The sequence below is a fragment of the Salvelinus namaycush genome, chromosome 23, assembly GCF_016432855.1.
Source record: "Salvelinus namaycush isolate Seneca chromosome 23, SaNama_1.0, whole genome shotgun sequence".
NCBI lineage: Eukaryota > Metazoa > Chordata > Actinopteri > Salmoniformes > Salmonidae > Salvelinus > Salvelinus namaycush.
The window spans coordinates 2,057,257-2,080,907 of NC_052329.1; the positions used below are offsets into that span (position 1 = coordinate 2,057,257).

Consider the following 23,651-nt stretch of genomic DNA (forward strand, 5'->3'; position numbering starts at 1 on the left):
GCTACATAAAGATCTGGTTACATTGATGTCATGCTGATGATATATATATATGTTGGTTAGATTGTTATTCTATTGGTAAGGTAATAGCATTGAAGTGGCTATTTGTACCTTTTTTTAGACATAAATTAAAAAAGACAAAGTTTAACGATGAGACCATGCCACCACTTGAAATTACTATTGTATTCTGAAATGAAGATAATGTGACTGTGAGCAGTTTTTTCAATAGAGTTTTCCTTTCTCTCCACAGCTCCAAGGGTCTCTGAGGAGGAAGATCGAGGGCCATACTCCTGGCTACTCCTCCCAACAGAACGGCCTGTCCTGTGGGCCGTCGGGGCTGGACTTCAAACGTGTCCGTCTGGAGGGGGGCAGCGGCAGTTTGGGTGGGCACGGACCCTGTTCCTTCAGCTCCGGGCAATCACAGTCCATGGGAGGCGACGCTTCGTCCATAGGCCACCCCCTAAACAGGAAAAATAACAACAGCAGCTACATGATGCCCCATGGAGTCATGAACTCTGACCTCATCAACATGACCCTGAAGGAGATGAAGAAGGAACCTATAGACCATGTTACTTCCTGCGGCCAGAGGTCTACGGAGATGATGGTGTTCAGCAGCCAGATCGACCCGGAGCTTCAGGATCTGTTCGACGAGCTGACCAAGACCGTCCCGTCTCTGCACGACCAGGAGTTTGAGAAGATGCTGAAGCAGGATGATACGTTCGGCCTGGCGGATCTGGAGCGCGGTGCGGCTACCCTCTGCTCCCACCTGGACAAGCCCATCAAGACGGAGTACTCCTCTCCAGACTACGGCCAGACACATGGCCATGGCGGCTCCTCACAGCTCCGCCCGGCATCCACTGGTCCCTCCTACACCATGTCCAGCTCCTCCCCCATCACCAACCAGAAGAGCCAAGGCCAGGGACCCTCGGGGCTGGCCGGACCCCCCAGCAGAGGTCTCCCTGGCTGGCCTGAGGTGTCCCATGCGGAGCAGCTAAAGCAGATGGCAGCCAACCAGAACCAGCAGCAACCCAACCCCCAGGCCCTGCTCCACCACCAACAGACTCAGGCTGGAGGGGGAGGAGGACCAGGCACCAGTTGGAACACGCAGCCCTCCTCCAGCTCCTTCCCCCAGGACAAGCTCTCCAACCCGGCCTCAATGGGCCAGAGGATCACCCCCCAGACCTCCATGGACAGCCAGGGTAAAGGCATAAACAACTGTCTGTTCAAGCCCAACGGACACAACAGCTCCAGCCACCTGGATATGAAGGTGCTCAGCAACAAACCCATGCTCCACTTCAGCCCTAAAGCATCCCAGCAACCCTCCACTATGGCAGGTCCACTGAGTAAGACTACAGCCCATCAACAACAACAACAGCAGCCGTCCACCTCAGCCCAGAACTTGAACACGAACCACCCAGTTCATAACTACCAGAACCCCCAGCAGCACCGGCCCGTGTCTGGGTCTCCTCACTTGCAGCCCAAGTCCCTGGCCCAGAGAACCCCTCTCAGCCAGCATGGACCTGGACCTGGACTCCACTTTAAACTGGCTCAACAACGACAGGTAATAATCCCCTATATAAATACTTGCAGACTATAAATACTTGCATACTATCCTTGCGTTGTTGTAGTGGTTGAGTTCCAGGACTCTGACTCGACTTGGACTCAAGCGCTAGAGACTTGGGACTCGACTCAGACTCGAGGTTTAGTGACTTGACTACATCAGTGCATTTTAAGTATGTTCCATCGTTTATATGAAACAGTACATTTATCACATCAAATATCATGTGAAAACGAATATTGTATGTCTGAAATAGAATACATCTATCTATCTAATACATATATCGTCCCAGTCTATATTCAGGGCTTCAGTCTATATCGTCCCCGTCTATATTCAGGGCCTTCAGTCTATATCGTCCCAGTCTATATTCAGGGCCTTCAGTCTATATCGTCCCAGTCTATATTCAGGCCTTCAGTCTATATCGTCCCAGTCTATATTCAGGGCTTCAGTCTATATCGTCCCAGTCTATATTCAGGGCCTTCAGTCTATATCGTCCCAGTCTATATTCAGGGCTTCAGTCTATATCGTCCCAGTCTATATTCAGGGCCTTCAGTCTATATCGTCCCAGTCTATATTCAGGGATTCAGTCTATATCGTCCCAGTCTATATTCAGGCCCTTCAGTCTATATCGTCCCAGTCTATATTCAGGGCCTTCAGTCTATATCGTCCCAGTCTATATTCAGGGCTTCAGTCTATATCGTCCCAGTCTATATTCAGGGCTTCAGTCTATATCGTCCCAGTCTATATTCAGGGCCTTCAGTCTATATCGTCCCAGTCTATATTCAGGGCTTCAGTCTATATCGTCCCAGTCTATATTCAGGGCCTTCAGTCTATATCGTCCCAGTCTATATTCAGGGCTTCAGTCTATATCGTCCCAGTCTATATTCAGGGCTTCAGTCTATATCGTCCCAGTCTATATTCAGGGCCTTCAGTCTATATCGTCCCAGTCTATATTCAGGGCTTCAGTCTATATCGTCCCAGTCTATATTCAGGGCTTCAGTCTATATCGTCCCAGTCTATATTCAGGGCTTCAGTCTATATCGTCCCAGTCTATATTCAGGGCCTTCAGTCTATATCGTCCCAGTCTATATTCAGGGCTTCAGTCTATATCGTCCCAGTCTATATTCAGGGCCTTCAGTCTATATCGTCCCAGTCTATATTCAGGGCTTCAGTCTATATCGTCCCAGTCTATATTCAGGCCTTCAGTCTATATCGTCCCAGTCTATATTCAGGGCCTTCAGTCTATATCGTCCCAGTCTATATTCAGGGCTTCAGTCTATATCGTCCCAGTCTATATTCAGGACTTCAGTCTATATCGTCCCAGTCTATATTCAGGGCTTCAGTCTATATTCAGGGCTTCAGTCTATATCGTCCCAGTCTATATTCAGGGCCTTCAGTCTATATCGTCCCAGTCTATATTCAGGGCCTTCAGTCTATATCGTCCCAGTCTATATTCAGGGCCTTCAGTCTATATCGTCCCAGTCTATATTCAGGGTTCAGAAAGTGTTCTGAACCCCATGACTTTTCCCACATTTTATTACGTTACAGCCTTATTCTAAAATATATATATTTTTTTAATCCTCATTAATCTACACACAATACCCCATGATGACAAAGCAAAAACTGTTTTTTATACATTTTTGCAAAGGTATTAAAAATAAAAACAGAAATACATTATTTACTTAAGTATTTAGACCCTTTGCTATGAGACTCTAAATTGACCTCAGGTGCATCCTGTTTCCATTGATCATCCTTGAGATGTTTCTACAACTTGATTGGAGTCCACCTGTGGTAAATTCAATTGATTGGACATGATTTGGAAAGGCACACACCTGTCTATATAAGGTCCCACAGTTGACAGTGCATGTCAGAGCAAAAACCAAGCCATGAGACCGAAGGATTTGTCCGTAGAGTTCCGAGACAGGATTGTGTCGAGGCTTAGATCTGGGGAAGGGTACCAAAACATTTCTGCAGCATTGAAGGTCCCCAAGAACACAGTGGCCTCCATCATTCTTAAATGGAAGAAGTTTGGAACCACCAAGACTCTTCCTAGAGCTGGCCGCCCGGTCAAACTGAGCAAATGGGGAGAATTGTCTTTGTCAAAGTACTGAGTAAAGAGTCTGAATAATTATGGAAATGTGATATTTCATAAATTAGCTAAAATGTCTAAAAGCCTGTTTTTGCTTTGTTATTGTGTGTAGATTGATGACGGGAAAAAACGATTTAATCCATTTTAGAATAAGGCTGTGACGTAATAAAATGTTGAAAAAGTCAAGGGGTCTGAATACTTTCCGAAGGCCCTGTAGATCATTGCGATGGTCAACATCTATTCTGGAGTGATCAAAGGTGATCAGGTGATCAGGTGATCTAAGGTGATCAGGTGATCAAAGGTGATCAGGTGATCTAAGGTGATCAGGTGATCAAAGGTGATCAGGTGATCAGGTGATCAGGTATTTCTATTCATATTTTCCTGAACCTGAAGAATTGTTGAATATATTATATGCACACTATGTTTTGAACAGGTAATGACCCATTCCCATCCTAATCCCATATGACCCATTCCCATCCTAATCCCATATGACCCATTCCCATCCTAATCCCATATGACCCATTCCCATCCTAATCTCATATGACCCATTCCCATCCTAATCCCATATGACCCATTCCCATCCTAATCTCATATGACCCATTCCCATCCTAATCCCATATGACCCATTCCCATCCTAATCTCATATGACCCATTCCCAGCCTAATCCCATATGACCCATTCCCATCCTAATCCCATATGACCCATTCCCATCCTAATCCCATATGGCCCATTCCCATCCTAATCCCATTCCCATCCTAATCCCATATGACCCATTCCCATCCTAATCCCATATGACCTATGACCATCCTAATCCCATATGACCCATTCCCATCCTAATCTCATAAAACCCATTCCCATCCTAATCCCATATGACCCATTCCCATCCTAATCCCATATGACCCATTCCCATTCTAATCTTATATGACCCATTCCCATCCTAATCCCATATGACCCATTCCCATCCTAATCCCATATGACCCATTCCCATCCTAATCCCATATGACCCATTCCCATCCTAATCTTATATGACCCATTCCCATCCTAATCCCATATGACCCATTCCCATCCTATTCTTATATGACCCATTCCCATCCTAATCCCATATGACCCATTCCCATCCTAATCTTATATGACCCATTCCCATCCTAATCCCATATGACCCATTCCCATCCTAATCCCATTTGACCCATTCCCATCCTAATCTTATATGACCCATTCCCATCCTAATCTTATATGACCCATTCCCATCCTAATCCCATATGACCCATTCCCATCCTAATCCCATATGACCCATTCCCATCCTAATCTTATATGACCCATTCCCATCCTAATCCCATATGACCCATTCCCATCCTAATACCATTTGACCCATTCCCATCCTAATCCCATATGACCCATTCCCATCCTAATCTTATATGACCCATTCCCATCCTAATCCCATATGACCCATTCCCATCCTAATCCCATATGACCCATTCCCATCCTAATCCCATATGACCCATTCCCATTCTAATCCCATATGATCCATTCCCATCCTAATCCCATATGACCCATTCCCATCCTAATCCCATGTGACCCATTCCCATCCTAATCCCATATGACCAATTACCATCCTAATCCCATGTGACCCATTCCCATCCTAATCCCATATTATCCATTCCCATCCTAATCCCATGTGACCCATTCCCATCATAATCCCATATGACCCTTTCCCATCCTAATCCCATATGACCATTCCCATCCTAATCCCATATGACCCATTCCCATTCTAATCCCATATGACCCATTCCCATCCTAATCCCATATGACCCATTCCCATCCTAATCCCATATGACCATTCCCATCCTAATCCCATATGACCCATTCCCATCCTAATCCCATATGACCCATTCCCATCCTATTCTTATATGACCCATTCCCATCCTAATCCCATATGACCCATTCCCATTCTAATCCCATATGACCCATTCCCATCCTAATCCCATATGACCCATTCCCATCCTAATCCCATATGACCATTCCCATCCTAATCCCATATGACCCATTCCCATCCTAATCCCATATGACCCATTCCCAGTCCCATCCTAATCCCATTCCCATCCTAATCCCATATGACCAATTCCCATCCTAATCCCATATGACCCATTCCCATCCTAATCCCATATGACCCATTCCCATTCCCATCCTAATCCCATTCCCATCCTAATCCCATATGACCCATTCCCATTCCCATCCTAATCCCATTCCCATCCTAATCCCATATGACCAATTCCCATCCTAATCCCATATGACCCATTCCCATCCTAATCCCATTCCCATCCTAATCCCATATGACCCATTCCCATCCTAATCTTATATGACCCATTCCCATCCTAATCCCATATGACCCATTCCCATCCTAATCCCATATGACCCATTCCCATCCTAATCCCATATGACCCATTCCCATCCTAATCCCATTCCCATCCTAATCCCATATGACCCATTCCCATCCTAATCCCATATGACCCATTCCCATCCTAATCCCATATTGTTGTAAATGAACTGTCCACATTCTTGTCTAATGATGATGGGATAATCATAAGGATTAACATGATAAACTACTTGGTAGGGCTGTGCGATATGGACAAAATATCACAATATGTTTTTAAATGTTTGGCGGTCTGATGTTGTTTGATGGTATTTTATGTTTTTTAATAATAAAAGTTGTACATTTGCTTTTATGAGTATTGCATGATCCTAGGGTTGCAACAAATAGGTTCTAGGTGATTTCATTGGGTCTTTCGCCATTCTGATTGGTTTATACTATTCAATTCAATTTCAACCACATTTTCCCCCTGCATTTTCATAAATGTATGCATTTCCCGCCCTAGTTTCAGATAATGTACACACTGCCAGGTAGGGCTACACGATATGAATCAAAAATCGAAGAATTATTTTTAACCAGATATTGCAATTGCAATCTGACTTGCGATTTAGATTAAAAAAATGGAAATAGAATGATTATTCTAATTCCATAGTTAGAATATAATCTTGTGCAATTTGAACACCGTGTTGTCATGACAACAAATGAAAAAGCCAAAGACAGGATAGGATTGATGACCCATGATGTGACAGGATAGGAACCAAAGTGATGGTTAATGTTTCCTAAGGGACCCTATAATCTTTTGCTACAATGAATGTTATATTTTACTTCATGTAGCTAACATATTAATGCTTCATCTATTCCTCTGTGATTTAGAAGAGACTGTTGCAGAAACAATATACTGAGCTAGGTCTACAGCGCCACTGGCATCAGCCTAAATTAGCAAACTACTTTTGCTCTGAGCCGTAGCAAAATCAAACCAAATCAAATGGTATTTGTCACATACTTCGTAAACAAGAGGTATGGACTAACAGTGAAATGCTTACTTACCAACAATGTAGAGAGGAAAATATAAACAAATAATAATTGAAGAAAGTGCCAAAAGCCAGATTAATTTATATTCAAAATATGCTCAGATAAAAAGAGTGAAGTTGCTTATTTACTAAAGATTGGAGAATCTTGGCTAGACATGGAAGCTTCAAGATGGGACGATAATGATCAAGATCACTACTATCCCTGCCCTTATGGACAGGCAAAGCTGTCATCAAGGCAAAGGGTGGCTACTTTGAAAAATCACAAATATAAAATATATTTTGATTTGTGTAACAATTTTCTGGATACTACATGATTCCATATGTGTTATTTCATAGTTTTGATGTCTTCACTATTATTCTACAATGTAGAAAACAGTAAAAATAAAGAAAAACCCTTGAATGAGTAGGTGTGTCCAAGCACATAAGCTGTTTTCCATACTTTTGGAATATTTCTTGATAGCAATGTTTGACTTAAGATGAGGGTTACTGAGCTAGAGATGAGGGGGGCAGCACCACTTGGGAAGACCCGGCTCCAATTGGGCAGCCCCTGTCTTGGTATCTATAGCAAACAACACATCAATTACTTATTTTTACTGTGAATTGACAAAAATGCAAAAAAACTTCACGACCATTTTCCGAGTCAATCTGAAGAATTCCTGAATCAGCATTTAGCCCACTCTTAGAGATAGGGCTAGACGCTGTTTCAAAAAGATAACTCGCTGAAATAAAACCACGATTAAATGCATCAATGATGTGACATTTTGTCCGTAATGGGGCCAGAGTCTGAATTCATTTGTTTGGGAAGAGAGGAGTAAGTCTTACCCTTTAGAGATTTGACAGTTTTCCAGAATTTAGCCGGGTTCTCCTTACAATCAGAAAGAGTGGTTACATAATAATCAGATTTAGCCTTTTTGATCAGACGTACACATTGATTCCTCAGTTGCCTAAAAGATTACCAATCAGGCAACATTCTTACTATAATTCAGGAGTAAACCAGGCATTCAATCTAACTTTAACTCTCAGAGTTTTGAAGGGGGCATGATTATCTACAATAGTATTGAAGACATTTACGAAGCTTAAAGCTAAATCAGGTTCAGCATTCAGCATTCAATCTAACTTTAACTCTCAGAGTTTTGAAGGGGGCATGATTATCTACAATAGTATTGAAGACATTTACGAAGCTTAAAGCTAAATCAGGTTCAGGGAGATATAGTCAAGGTCAGTAAAATAAAGATCATGTAAAGTTCCTCTTAGTGATGACACGAGGAGAGGTATGGAGTTTAACATCTCTGACACAGACAACTGGGCAATGGTTACTAAAATCAAGTGGGAAAATCCAACTAGCAACATAAACGATATACAAAAGTATGTGGACACCATTTAAATTAGTGGATTCGGCTATTTCAGCCACACCCGTTGTTGCCATAAATACACTACATGGCCAAAAGTATGTCGACACCTGCTCGTCCAACATCTCATTCCAAAATCATGGACATTAATATGGAGTTGGCCCCCACTATGCTGCTATAACAGCCTCCACACTTCCTGGAAGGCTTTCCACTAAATGTTGGAACATTGTTGCGGGGACTTGATTTGTGTAACAATTTTCTGGATACTACATGATTCCATATGTGTTATTTCATAGTTTTGATGTCTTCACTATTATTCTACAATGTAGAAAACAGTAAAAATAAAGAAAAACCCTTGAATGAGTAGGTGTGTCCAAACTTTTGACCTATACCCCAGTAGACTAGCTGTTGTCATTGGCGTCGGCTAATGGGATCCTAATAGAAAAATGTAAAACCCTGCCACATCCGTAAAGTGTTAGTGCCGGTGTAGTAGGATTCAATCTTAGTCATGTATTGCGCTTTTTCTATTTGATGGCTGGTCGGAGGTCGTCATGGGATTTCTTATAAGCGTCCGGATTAATGTCCTGCTCCTTGAAAGCGGCTACTCTGGCCTTTAGCTCAGTGGGGATGCTGCCTGTAATCCATGACTTCTGGTTGGGATATGTACGTACGGTCACTCTGGGGACGACGTCGTCCATCGACTTATTAATGAAGCCGGTGACTGATGTGGTGAACTCCTCAATGTTATCGGATGAATCACGGAAAATATTAAAGTCTGTGTTAGAGAAAGAGTCCTGTAGCTTAGCATCCACTTCATCGAACCACTTCTGTACTGAGAAAGTCACTGGCACTTCCTGTTTGAGGTTTTGCCTGTAAGCAGGAAGTAGGAGGATAGAGTTATGATCTGATTTGCCAAAGGTGAGGGCCTTGTACGCATTTCTGTGTGTGGAGTTAAGGTGATCTAGAGTTTTGTCGCCTCTAGTTCCACAAGTGACAGTAAAACGGATTTCAGTTTCCTTTAACCAAGTCTGCCATCGGGTTGCATTGGAAAAACATGCAAGATGTACTGTATATTATCCATGGCTCTGAGAAACATAGAATATTACAGTTTTTCACGTCCTGTTAATAGGATAGTCTCTAACGGAGCTCATCCAGTTTATTCTCCAGTGACTAATAGGATAGTCTCTAACAGAGCTCGTCCAGTTTATTCTCCAGTGACTAATAGGATAGTCTCTAACGGAGCTCATCCAGTTTATTCTCCAGTGATTGATAGGATAGTCTCTAACGGAGCGCATCCAGTTTATTCTCCAGTGATTAATAGGATAGTCTCTAACAGAGCTCATCCAGTTTATTCTCCAGTGACTAATAGGATAGTCTCTAACGGAGCTCATCCAGTTTATTCTCCAGTGATTGATAGGATAGTCTCTAACGGAGCTCGTCCAGTTTATTCTCCAGTGACTAATAGGATAGTCTCTAACGGAGCTCGTCCAGTTTATTCTCCAGTGATTGATAGGATAGTCTCTAACGGAGCTCATCCAGTTTATTCTCCAGTGACTAATAGGATAGTCTCTAACAGAGCTCGTCCAGTTTATTTTCCAGTGATTGATAGGATAGTCTCTAACAGAGCTCATCCAGTTTATTCTCCAGTGATTGATAGGATAGTCTCTAACGGAGCTCGTCCAGTTTATTCTCCAGTGACTAATAGGATAGTCTCTAACGGTGCTCGTCCAGTTTATTCTCCAGTGATTGATAGGATAGTCTCTAACAGAGCTCATCCAGTTTATTCTCCAGTGGCTAATAGGATAGTCTCTAACGGAGCTCGTCCAGTTTATTCTCCAGTGATTGATAGGATAGTCTCTAACGGAGCTCGTCCAGTTTATTCTCCAGTGATTGATAGGATAGTCTCTAACGGAGCTCATCCAGTTTATTCTCCAGTGATTAATAGGATAGTCTCTAACGGAGCTCATCCAGTTTATTCTCCAGTGATTGATAGGATAGTCTCTAACAGAGCTCGTCCAGTTTATTCTCCAGTGACTAATAGGATAGTCTCTAACGGAGCTCATCCAGTTTATTCTCCAGTGATTGATAGGATAGTCTCTAACGGAGCTCGTCCAGTTTATTCTCCAGTGACTAATAGGATAGTCTCTAACGGAGCTCGTCCAGTTTATTCTCCAGTGATTGATAGGATAGTCTCTAACGGAGCTCATCCAGTTTATTCTCCAGTGACTAATAGGATAGTCTCTAACAGAGCTCGTCCAGTTTATTTTCCAGTGATTGATAGGATAGTCTCTAACAGAGCTCATCCAGTTTATTCTCCAGTGATTGATAGGATAGTCTCTAACGGAGCTCGTCCAGTTTATTCTCCAGTGACTAATAGGATAGTCTCTAACGGTGCTCGTCCAGTTTATTCTCCAGTGATTGATAGGATAGTCTCTAACAGAGCTCATCCAGTTTATTCTCCAGTGGCTAATAGGATAGTCTCTAACGGAGCTCGTCCAGTTTATTCTCCAGTGATTGATAGGATAGTCTCTAACGGAGCTCGTCCAGTTTATTCTCCAGTGATTGATAGGATAGTCTCTAACGGAGCTCATCCAGTTTATTCTCCAGTGATTAATAGGATAGTCTCTAACGGAGCTCATCCAGTTTATTCTCCAGTGATTGATAGGATAGTCTCTAACAGAGCTCGTCCAGTTTATTCTCCAGTGATTGATAGGATAGTCTCTAACGGAGCTCATCCAGTTTATTCTCCAGTGATTAATAGGATAGTCTCTAACAGAGCTCGTCCAGTTTATTCTCCAGTGACTAATAGGATAGTCTCTAACAGAGCTCATCCAGTTTATTCTCCAGTGATTGATAGGATAGTCTCTAACGGAGCTCGTCCAGTTTATTCTCCAGTGACTAATAGGATAGTCTCTAACGGAGCTCATCCAGTTTATTCTCCAGTGATTGATAGGATAGTCTCTAACGGAGCTCGTCCAGTTTATTCTCCAGTGACTAATAGGATAGTCTCTAACGGAGCTCGTCCAGTTTATTCTCCAGTGATTGATAGGATAGTCTCTAACGGAGCTCATCCAGTTTATTCTCCAGTGACTAATAGGATAGTCTCTAACAGAGCTCGTCCAGTTTATTTTCCAGTGATTGATAGGATAGTCTCTAACAGAGCTCATCCAGTTTATTCTCCAGTGATTAATAGGATAGTCTCTAACGGAGCTCGTCCAGTTTATTCTCCAGTGACTAATAGGATAGTCTCTAACGGTGCTCGTCCAGTTTATTCTCCAGTGATTGATAGGATAGTCTCTAACAGAGCTCATCCAGTTTATTCTCCAGTGACTAATAGGATAGTCTCTAACGGAGCTCGTCCAGTTTATTCTCCAGTGATTGATAGGATAGTCTCTAACGGAGCTCGTCCAGTTTATTCTCCAGTGATTGATAGGATAGTCTCTAAAGGAGCTCATCCAGTTTATTCTCCAGTGATTAATAGGATAGTCTCTAACGGAGCTCATCCAGTTTATTCTCCAGTGATTGATAGGATAGTCTCTAACAGAGCTCGTCCAGTTTATTCTCCAGTGATTGATAGGATAGTCTCTAACGGAGCTCATCCAGTTTATTCTCCAGTGATTAATAGGATAGTCTCTAACAGAGCTCGTCCAGTTTATTCTCCAGTGACTAATAGGATAGTCTCTAACAGAGCTCATCCAGTTTATTCTCCAGTGATTGATAGGATAGTCTCTAACGGAGCTCGTCCAGTTTATTCTCCAGTGACTAATAGGATAGTCTCTAACAGAGCTCATCCAGTTTATTCTCCAGTGATTGATAGGATAGTCTCTAACGGAGCTCGTCCAGTTTATTCTCCAGTGACTAATAGGATAGTCTATAACAGAGCTCATCCAGTTTATTCTCCAGTGATTGATAGGATCGTCTCTAACGGAGCTCATCCAGTTTATTCTCCAGTGATTGATAGGATAGTCTCTAACGGAGCGCATCCAGTTTATTCTCCAGTGACTGCACGTTCGCCAATAGTACAGATGGCAATGGCGGTCTATTTGCTCTCCGACGTATTCTCGTCAGGATGCCTCGTATCCTGCCTCTCTTTTGCCGCCACTTTCACTTCCTGGTCCGGGAGTAAGCAGGAAGTCCATAGTTGCCGACTCATTGAAGTAGAAATGTTAATCCAAATCGAGGTTAGGGATCCCTCTTCCCTCTTCTCTTCCCTCCCAAGCTAAAAGGCAGTAACTGCTCATAGAGTGGAACTGAGAAAAATGGCTTCAAAGTTTTTTTTAAATTGTCCAGCCAAATTAATTCTAGGGAGATCATTGGAGATGTAATGATCTGTTGCCTTACTATGAGTACATGTTTTATTCATGTTGACCCTGACCTCTGACATGACCTTTGACCCTTAAACGGCAGTTACTGCCTTCTTCCTGGGCATGATATGTTAGAAATTACAGGGTAATACCAAAGCAAAGAGCAGTATCAGCCATTTTCATTTGTTAGTTTATTATACTTGTCATGTATGCTATTAACACAAGAACGGTGTAATTACTGACAGTGCAACAGAGTTTAAACTGCATCCTGTGTGTGTCTTCCACTGAGATACCAGTTGCATTTCCATAGAGATGTAGGTTCCGCGTCAGTCACGTTACATACTGTGTTTGACAAGTAGCCCCATGTCTTGTTATAAGAATACATGTGAAAAGCAGCACTGCAGTTGTTTGAATTACATGAAATGATTACATGTCTTGTAATATATAATGATGGAACATGATAGAAGTATGACGTAGGGTAATATAAATAATAAATAATGAGATTGCTAATAAAAACATTTTATTTGTATTTTTTTTAAATTACACTTTTGAATCAATAAATAAATAACAGCTTTAAGAATACATAAAAAAAAATATTTACATGTTCATATTCATAAGAGGACCCAAATTACATTTAGCTACAATTGATAAAATGCTGAATAGTTAAATTTCATTTTTAAGTAACATTTCATTTTTAAGTAAATCTTCAGTGCTCTTCCATATCACTCCTCATCCTCAGCAATGTTGTTCACAGCCAAGGCATTCCAGAACTGCCTTCGATTTGCAGGCATCAGAGGACACAGCTTTGTGATTATGTCCATCTTCTTAGACTCTTCTATCCCTCTATCCTGTTTACGTAGTGTCGAGGGTATCTCTAGAGGGACTTTCTTCATGATGAAGTCAAGCTCTGTGAAGTCCTTTTCTTCATGGGAGACTTTGTAGAAGAGGCTCCTGGATCCACGCCTCAACTGGATCTCAGCCATCTCTGCATAGCTTTGGTGCTGCTGCCTTCTTCAGCTTGACGATGGAATGGCCAGCTTTCCATGCCAGGATGTTTTCCTATTTCATTTCCACCACCTCCACCTTGCCTGCGTTGGAAGTGGCGACCACATGGAGGAAGTCCCCGTACACCACACCTCCAGGTCGAGCTTTCATTTCCTGTTCCACGTCATGTTGGAAACTGTCTGCACTCATGAAGGTGTGTCCTGGCTCGAAGAACTTGAGGGTGATGTCCTCCATCAAAGTTGAGTCAGCATTGACAACACTCACCGGTGATGTTAGAAGGCACCAGTTTTTGTTTTGAGAAGTGCAGTTATCCACCCAATACTCTGAATGCTTGACATCCCTCTCCCGCTCCAGTGCTGTTACGTAAGATGAAGTAATCTCCTCTGCCCTCAGACCAGCTGTTCCTTCATGCCATACCACTGAGATTGTTTTCTACTTTTGAGACTTCTTTCCAACGGTGGCGAATGTCTCGTGATAGGCAACGATTCTTCTTGTCAACAATGTTGTTTTCACACCTGGCATGCGAGGGAGCATGATAACTTTTTGCATATCAACGCTCCTCACAGACCAGTCCTCTGGCCAATCTTTCTGTGCATCAGCCCGGTAACGGCTTCTGCTCTGCCCTGCAGACTTATTATGTTCCTCATATGTTCTACATTGCATGCAGTCGGGGTTGGGGATGGTGAATTCAGGTGCTGCATTGGCTGTTGTCTTGGCAGGCTTGCGTTTCCTCATTCTCCCTGTGCTCCATCTTCAGATGATGACCCTGCACCAATCAGAGCTCTCACTCCTCCTCTCCAAGCTTCACAAAGCTGATGTTCCGTCCCTTTACCGCCTTGCGATAGGTTTCACAACCGCAGCTGGCATCTTTGTTCTTCTCCTTGTAGTCATTATGCGTGAACCGAATATTGACGTCCGTCGGGAGGTGGAGGCGATGTGGGGCTCTCGTCTGTAGTGGCTGATTAGGGGAAGGAAGGACTCAATGTGTTGCAGGATTCATGCTAAATGTTCTCGCTGATACTTTCTTTCCCCTCTGATCCTTTGGTGGAATCAGTTTGGTGGTGATTGACTTGCACGTCATCGTGACAATCAGCCTGTCATTTTTTTGGGGTGGTAGCCCAATGTTGTCAGAAAGAAACACTTTGCACACCTGTTGTGCAGAACCGCTCTGGTTTGGAAGATGGTACAGAAACGACCTGCTGCGACGACTGTCAGCGCCAACAAGTGATATTTTTCTTAGATTGCTGTGCCACCATGTGGAAGATCCATGTCCTCTTCTCCTTATACTTCATCTCCCAATACTTTCCCCATATTTCCTTTTGCCTACCCTCTGAAATATTCTGTGTACATTGCCTCTTGCATTTGGGACCACATGGCTTACCCATTGGTGGAATCTTGGATTTGTTGTTTGATAGGTTGTCTGGAGTTGTGTCCAGGGGCTCAGCTGCCACTTGTGCTGGAACATTCAACTCTGAAGGTGGATGATTATCCTCATCGTCATCATCATCGGCAATTGATTTGTCATCTGATAGACTGATGTCGAAGGAGTCAGAGACCACCCGCTGGTTCTCTATTTCTTAAAATAGTGTTGACACTGTGACTTCCGTTAAATGGGGGGGGCAGATCAGGAATCTTTGTTGGAATGTGGCCCTCAAACTCAACTGAAATAAATAGAGCAAGTAATCAGGGACATGCATCCTAATGATTCTATTCTGTCATGGATGATAATAATAAATAATACTGACATTTTGTGGTGTGCAAACATAATACCCATAATCCTTTTCAAATATTCTATAATATAGGATATAATCAATGTGGATTATATCTTGTGCAAACATTATTATAATCATGTTCACTGTCATAACTCAGTTCATCTATTAATTTCATACCTGCTCCCAAAAAAGGCTCTTACATTTTCATCTTTATTTACAAAAAAAAAAAAAAAAAAACATTTTGCATGGATGGACATTGACGGGAATTAAACCTAGTATTGACGTGGTTGTACTGTCAACATGGCAACTTTGATCCACATAGATACTAATCATCTAGACCACAGGGATTGGTGGTCATGCAAAACTGTGTTTTCTGCTTTCATGTAAAGATGGCACTGAAGCAGACACATTGAGCTCACGTTTGGCATGTCAAAGCTTGTCGTACTAATGACATATGCCACCAACAAAGGTGATGGATACAATTTGGGATTTTAACTTTCCTGACCGGGACAGTCACGCGATATTGGAATATAAAAGAAAACCAGAAACCCTGAACATGTGAGTAGATATATTATTGATGACCTAGCAATGCTGTGTGTGTGTGCTCATACCGGAAAACGAGTGTGCGTGGCTTTTGACAATTCAGTATGGGGTGCACGTCCAACTGACCGTCAGCTGGCTAGAGATCGTGTGTGTGTGTGTGTGTGTGTGTGTGTGTGTGTGTGTGTGTGTGTGTGTGTGTGTGTGTGTGTGTGTGTGTGTGTGTGTGTGTGTGTGTGTGTGTGTGTGTGTGTGTGTGTGTGTGTGTGTTACTGATTAAATTAACCCATGGAATGTCAGAATATAACTATAGGGATTAAATTAATTCTAGGTATAATAGATTGAAGCTAGTTTAAACTGCTGATCGTCTCTCATCGGAACATGTAGCACAAATCTACTGCTTCATGCTAATGCTAGCTAGGTAGGTTTTGACGTTTTGGTAGGGGCGCATCAGTTTTAGCTAGGTAGGTTTTTGACGTTTTGGTAGGGGGGGCCTCAGTTTTAGCTAGGTAGGTTTTTGACGTTTTGGTAGGGGCGCGTCAGTTTTAGCTAGGTGGGTTTTTGACGTTTTGGTAGGGGCGCATCAGTTTTAGCTAGGTAGGTTTTTGATGTTTTGGTAGGGGGGGCCTCAGTTTTAGCTAGGTAGGTTTTTGATGTTTTGGTAGGGGCGCGTCAGTTTTAGCTAGGTAGGTTTTTGACGTTTTGGTAGGAGGGCCTCAGTTTTAGCTAGGTAGGTTTTTGACGTTTTGGTAGGGGCGCGTCAGTTTTAGCTAGGTGGGTTTTTGACGTTTTGGTAGGGGCGCGTCAGTTTTAGCTAGGTAGGTTTTTGACATTTTGGTAGGGGCGCGTCAGTTTTATATGGGATATTGGGTAGTGTAATAAGGGATACTGGGTAGTGTATTATGGGATACTGGGTAGTGTATTATGGGATACTGGGTAGTGTATTATGGGATACTGGGTAGTGTATTATGGGATACTGGGTAGTGTATTATGTGATACTGGGTAGTGTATTATGGAATACTGGATAGTGTATTATAAGATACGGGGTAGTGTAATAAGGGATACTGGGTAGTGTAATATGGGATACTGGGTAGTGTATTATGGGATACTGGGTAGTGTATTATGGGATACTGGGTAGTGTAATATGGAATACTGGGTAGTGTATTATGGGATACTGGGTAGTGTAATATGGAATACTGGGTAGTGTATTATGGGATACTGGGTAGTGTATTATGGGATACTGGGTAGTGTATTATGGGATACTGGGTAGTGTATTATGGAATACTGGGTAGTGTAATTGGGATACTGGGTAGTGTATTATGGGATACTGGGCAGTGTATTATGAGATACTGGGTGGTGTATTATGGGATACTGGGTAGTGTAATATGGAATACTGGGTAGTGTATTATGGGATACTGGGTAGTGTATTATGGGATACTGGGTAGTGTATTATGGGATACTGGGTAGTGTAATATGGAATACTGGGTAGTGTAATTGGGATACTGGGTAGTGTATTATGGGATACTGGGCAGTGTATTATGAGATACTGGGTGGTGTATTATGGGATACTGGGTAGTGTAATATGGAATACTGGGTAGTGTATTATGGGATACTGGGTAGTGTAATATGGAATACTGGGTAGTGTAATTGGGATACTGGGTAGTGTATTATGGGATACTGGGCAGTGTATTATGAGATACTGGGCGGTGTATTATGGGATACTGGGTAGTGTAATATGGAATACTGGGTAGTGTATTATGGGATACTGGGTAGTGTATTATGGGATACTGGGTAATGTATTATGGAATACTGGGTAATGTATTATGGGATACTGGGTAGTGTAATAAGGGATACTGGGTAGTGTATTATGGGATACTGGGTAGTGTATTATGGGATACTGGGTAGTGTATTATGGGATACTGGGTAGTGTATTATGGGATACTGGGTAGTGTAATATGGAATACTGGGTAGTGTAATTGGGATACTGGATAGTGTATTATGGGATACTGGGTAGTGTATTATGGGATACTGGGTGGTGTATTATGGCATACTGGATAGTGTATTATAAGATACTGGGTAGTGTAATAAGGGATACTGGGTAGTGTATTATGGGATACTGGGTAGTGTATTATGGGATACTGGGTAGTGTAATAAGGGATACTGGGTAGTGTATTATGGGATACTGGGTAGTGTATTATGGGATACTGGGTAGTGTATTATGGGATACTGGGTAGTGTATTATGGGATACTGGGTAGTGTATTATGGGATACTGGGTAGTGTATTATGGGATACTGGGTAGTGTATTATGGGATACTGGGTAATGTATTATGGAATACTGGGTAATGTATTATGGGATACTGGGTAGTGTAATAAGCGATACTGGGTAGTGTATTATGGGATACTGGGTAGTGTAATATGGAATACTGGGTAGTGTATTATGGGATATTGATTTGGGATACTGGGTAGTGTATTATGGGATACTGGGTAGTGTAATAAGGGATACTGGGTAGTGTATTATGGGATACTGGGTAGTGTAATACGGGATACTGGGTAGTGTATTATGAGATAATGGGTAGTGTATTATGGGATACTGGGTAGTGTATTATGGGATAATGGGTAGTGTAATATGGGATACTGGGTAGTGTATTATGGGATACTGGGTAGTGTATTATGGGATACTGGGTAGTGTAATATGGAATACTGGGTAGTGTAATTGGGATACTGGATAGTGTATTATGGGATACTGGGTAGTGTATTATGGGATACTGGGTAGTGTATTATGGGATACTGGGTAGTGTATTATGGGATACTGGGTAGTGTATTATGGGATAATGGGTAGTGTAATATGGGATACTGGGTAGTGTATTATGGGATACTGGGTAGTGTATTATGGGATACTGGGTAGTGTAATATGGAATACTGGGTAGTGTAATTGGGATACTGGATAGTGTATTATGGGATACTGGGTAGTGTATTATGGGATACTGGGTAGTGTATTATGGGATACTGGGTAGTGTATTATGGGATACTGGGTAGTGTATTATGAGATACTGGGTAGTGTATTATGGGATACTGGGTAGTGTATTATGAGATACTGGGTAGTGTATTATGGGATACTGGGTAGTGTATTATGAGATACTGGGTAGTGTAATAAGGGATACTGGGTAGTGTATTATGGGATACTGGGTAGTGTATAATGGGATACTGGGTAGTGTATTATGGTATACTGGGTAGTGTATTATGGGATAATGGGTAGTGTAATACGGGATACTGGGTAGTGTATTTTGAGATACTGGGTAGTGTAATAAGGGATACTGGGTAGTGTATTATGGGATACTGGGTAGTGTATTATGGGATACTGGGTAGTGTATAATGGGATACTGGGTGGTGTATTATGGGATACTGGGTAGTGTATTATGGGATACTGGGTAGTGTATTATGGGATATTGATTTGGGATACTGGGTAGTGTATAATGGGATACTGGGTAGTGTAATATGGGATACTGGGTAGTGTATTATGGGATACTTGGTAGTGTATTATGGGATACTGGGTAGTGTAATAAGGGATACTGGGTAGTGTATTATTCGATACTGGGTAGTGTATTATGGGATACTGGGTAGTTTATTATGGGATACTGGGTAGTGTATTATGGGATACTGGGTAGTGTAATAAGGGATACTGGGTAGTGTAATAAGGGATACTGGGTAGTGTAATAAGGGATACTGGGTAGTGTAATAAGGGATACTGGGTAGTGTAATATGGGATACTGGGTAGTGTAATAAGGGATACTGGGTAGTGTATTATGGGATATTGGGTAGTGTATTATGGGATACTGGGTAGTGTAATATGGAATACTGGGTAGTGTAATTGGGATACTGGGTAGTGTATTATGGGATACTGGGTAGTGTATTATGGGATACTGGGGAGTTTATTATGGGATACTGGGTAGTGTATTATGGGATACTGGGTAGTGTAATAAGGGATACTGGGTAGTGTAATAAGGGATACTGGGTAGTGTAATAAGGGATACTGGGTAGTGTAATAAGGGATACTGGGTAGTGTAATATGGGATACTGGGTAGTGTAATAAGGGATACTGGGTAGTGTATTATGGGATATTGGGTAGTGTATTATGGGTTACTGGGTAGTGTAATATGGAATACTGGGTAGTGTAATTGGGATACTGGATAGTGTATTATGGGATACTGGGTAGTGTATTATGGGATACTGGGTAGTGTATTATGGGATACTGGGTAGTGTATTATGGGATACTGGGTAGTGTATTATGAGATACTGGGTAGTGTATTATGGGATACTGGGTAGTGTATTATGGGATAATGGGTAGTGTAATATGGGATACTGGGTAGTGTTTTATGGGATACTGGGTAGTGTATTATGGGATACTGGATAGTGTATTATAAGATACTGGGTAGTGTAATAAGGGATACTGGGTAGTGTATTATGGGATACTGGGTAGTGTATTATGGGATACTGGGTAGTGTAATATGGGATAATGGGTAGTGTAATACGGGATACTGGGTAGTGTATTATGGGATACTGGGTAGTGTAATATGGAATACTGGGTAATGTATTATGGGATACTGGGTAGTGTATTATGGGATACTGGGTAGTGTATTATGGGATACTGGGTAGTGTATTATGGGATACTGGGTAGTGTATTATGGGATACTGGGTAGTGTATTATGGGATACTGGGTAATGTATTATGGAATACTGGGTAATGTATTATGGGATACTGGGTAGTGTAATAAGGGATACTGGGTAGTGTATTATGGGATACTGGGAAGTGTAATTGGGATACTGGGTAGTGTAATATGGGATACTGGGTAGTGTAATTGGGATACTGGGTAGTGTATTATGGGATATTGGGTAGTGTATTATGGGATACTGGGTAGTGTAATATGGAATACTGGGTAGTGTATTATGGGATACTGGGTAGTGTATTATGGGATACTGGGTAGTGTATTATGGGATACTGGGTAGTGTATTATGGGATACTGGGTAGTGTAATATGGAATACTGGGTAGTGTAATTGGGATACTGGATAGTGTATTATGGGATACTGGGTAGTGTATTATGGGATACTGGGTAGTGTATTATGGGATACTGGGTAGTGTATTATGGGATACTGGGCAGTGTATTATGGGATACTGGGTAGTGTATTATGAGATACTGGGTGGTGTATTATGGGATACTGGGTAGTGTAATATGGAATACTGGGTAGTGTATTATGGGATACTGGGTAGTGTATTATGGGATACTGGGTAGTGTATTATGGGATACTGGGTAGTGTATTATGGGATACTGGGTAGTGTATTATGGAATACTGGGTAGTGTAATATGGGATACTGGGTAGTGTATTATGGGATACTGGGTAGTGTATTATGGGATACTGGGTAATGTATTATGGAATACTGGGTAATGTATTATGGGATACTGGGTAGTGTAATAAGGGATACTGGGTAGTGTATTATGGGATACTGGGTAGTGTATTATGGGAAACTGGGTAGTGTATTATGGGATACTGGGTAGTGTATTATGGGATATTGGGTAGTGTAATAAGGGGTACTGGGTAGTGTATTATGGGATACTGGGTAGTGTATTATGGGATACTGGGTAGTGTAATAAGGGATACTGGGTAGTGTATTATGGGATACTGGATAGTGTATTATGGGATACTGGGTAGTGTAGTCATTGGCGCTGTGAAATAATATAGCAGCAAAAGCTCAATCTCTTTCTGCTGATGATATAGAGATGGCTCACACAGAGAAAGAGAGAGAGGGTGTGTGAGAGAGAGAGGGATGGAGAGGTGGAGACAAAGAGAGAAAGAGAGAGGGTTAGGGGGGAGAGAGAGATAAAGAGTGAGAGAGAGGGTGAGGGGGGAGAGAGAGATAAAGATTGAGAGAGAGGGTGAGAGGGGGGGTGAGAGAGAGACAAAGAGAGAGAGAGAGGGGGTTGAGGAAGAAGGAGAAGGAAAGAGAAGGAGAGAGCCTGTCTGTATCATGCTTATCACTCCTCAGTTTCTGCTGGTCTCAGTTTGGCTCATGGCGGTGGGTTTGATGGTGGGCTCGGCACTCTGCTGTGTAAATCTGTAGGGAACAACAGTGTAAAGCTAGCTGTTTGTTTCCTGGTGTTCTATCCCTTGTCATTCTACATTGTTTGGGTATTTTTCTTCTTCTGTCTTCTCTTGGTTTGCTTCCCAAATGGCACCCTATTCCCGATTCAGTGCACTACTTTAAAACCAGATCCCATAGCAGAACCCGGAATGCCATGGTCAAAAGTATTGCACTGCATAGGGAATAGGCTGCCATTTCAGTTGTGTGTGTCTCTCTCTCTCTTGAATATGTATTTCCTCTGGAAAGGTTTGTGATGATGACACGGCTTGCCAGAGCGTGTCTAGAGGAACATGCAGGACTGCTTAATCTCCCCGGCTGTCATGCCGACTCAGGACAGGGAGGACAGGGATGGGCACAGCGGGGGGCTGTTAATTGGAGGTTGTTAGCTACAAGGGACAAGTTGTAGGAGATGACAGTAATCTACTGAGCCCAGTTCTGGAGATCACACACTGATCTGTTATGATTGGGGAGATTTAGAGAGCGTATCCTTTTTTAATTTCTTACTGCAGAAATAGTATCTTCCCGCCGTAGTTCCTTTGTGCCGGAATGAGAACGTGAAACCACAGAAGAGGAGAGGAGAGGAGAGACATTGTAAGGTCGTGGTTTTCAGATGAAGTGGGAATAGGGGAATAGAGGAAGAGAGGAAAGGAGAAGGAGGACAGGAAGGGAGATAGGTTTAACTCAGTCAGTTGTTGGATTGTCACTAGGTGTTGGTGAAAGAGAATCAGTCAGTCACAAAGTCAGCTGACGAGACATTTTGCATCCTTAGAAACCATAAACATCTTTTTGATACTGTGGTTTATTAGGGTAAGACATTATCTGATACTGCTTTGTGCTGGTACTAGCAGTAGTAGTAGTAATATCAGCAGCAGTAGTACTATTAGTAGTAGTAGCAATAGTACTCATAGTAGTAGTAACAGTCGCATTAGCAGAAGTAATAACAGTAGCAGTAGTATGAATAGTAGTAACATTAGCAGCATCAGTAGTAGTAGCTGCAGTAGTAGTAGTAATAGCAGTAGTAACAGTAGTATGAGTAGTATAAATAGTAGTAATATTAGCACCAGTAGTAGTGGTAGTAGTAGCAGTAGTTGGAATAGCTGTAGTTGCTTAAATAGTAGCAGCAGTAGTAGTAGTAAAATGAGCATTAGTACTATTAGCAGTCATGTTAGTATTAACTGACTTGCCTAGTTAAATAAAGGTAAAATAAAAAAATAACTACTACTGCTACTACTGTTAATACTACCATGACTGCTAATACCACCAATGCTAATACTTGTACTTCTAATATTATTACTACTACCATTCCTACTGCTACTACTACTACTACTGTTATTCATACTACTACTACTACTACTATTATTCATACTACTACTACTACTACTACTACTACTACTACTATTATTCATACTACTACTACTATTACTGCTACTACTACTATTATTCATACTACTACTACTACTACTACTACTACTACTACTACTACTATTCATACTACTACTACTACTGCTACTACTACTATTATGCATACTACTACTACTACTACTACTACTACTACTACTAC

The 23,651-nt window shown here is 42.0% G+C and overlaps 1 protein-coding gene across 1 annotated transcript in view; it reads left to right on the forward strand.

Moving 5' to 3' along the window:
• zmp:0000001236 (mastermind-like protein 2) overlaps positions 1-23,651 on the forward strand; it is a 75,467-nt gene that overhangs the window by 24,759 nt on the left and 27,057 nt on the right. Inside the window, exon 8 of the mRNA XM_038962128.1 lies at positions 248-1,558. Within this exon, the coding sequence (XP_038818056.1) occupies positions 248-1,558 (1,311 nt within the window). The remainder of the gene's footprint in view (positions 1-247; positions 1,559-23,651) is intronic.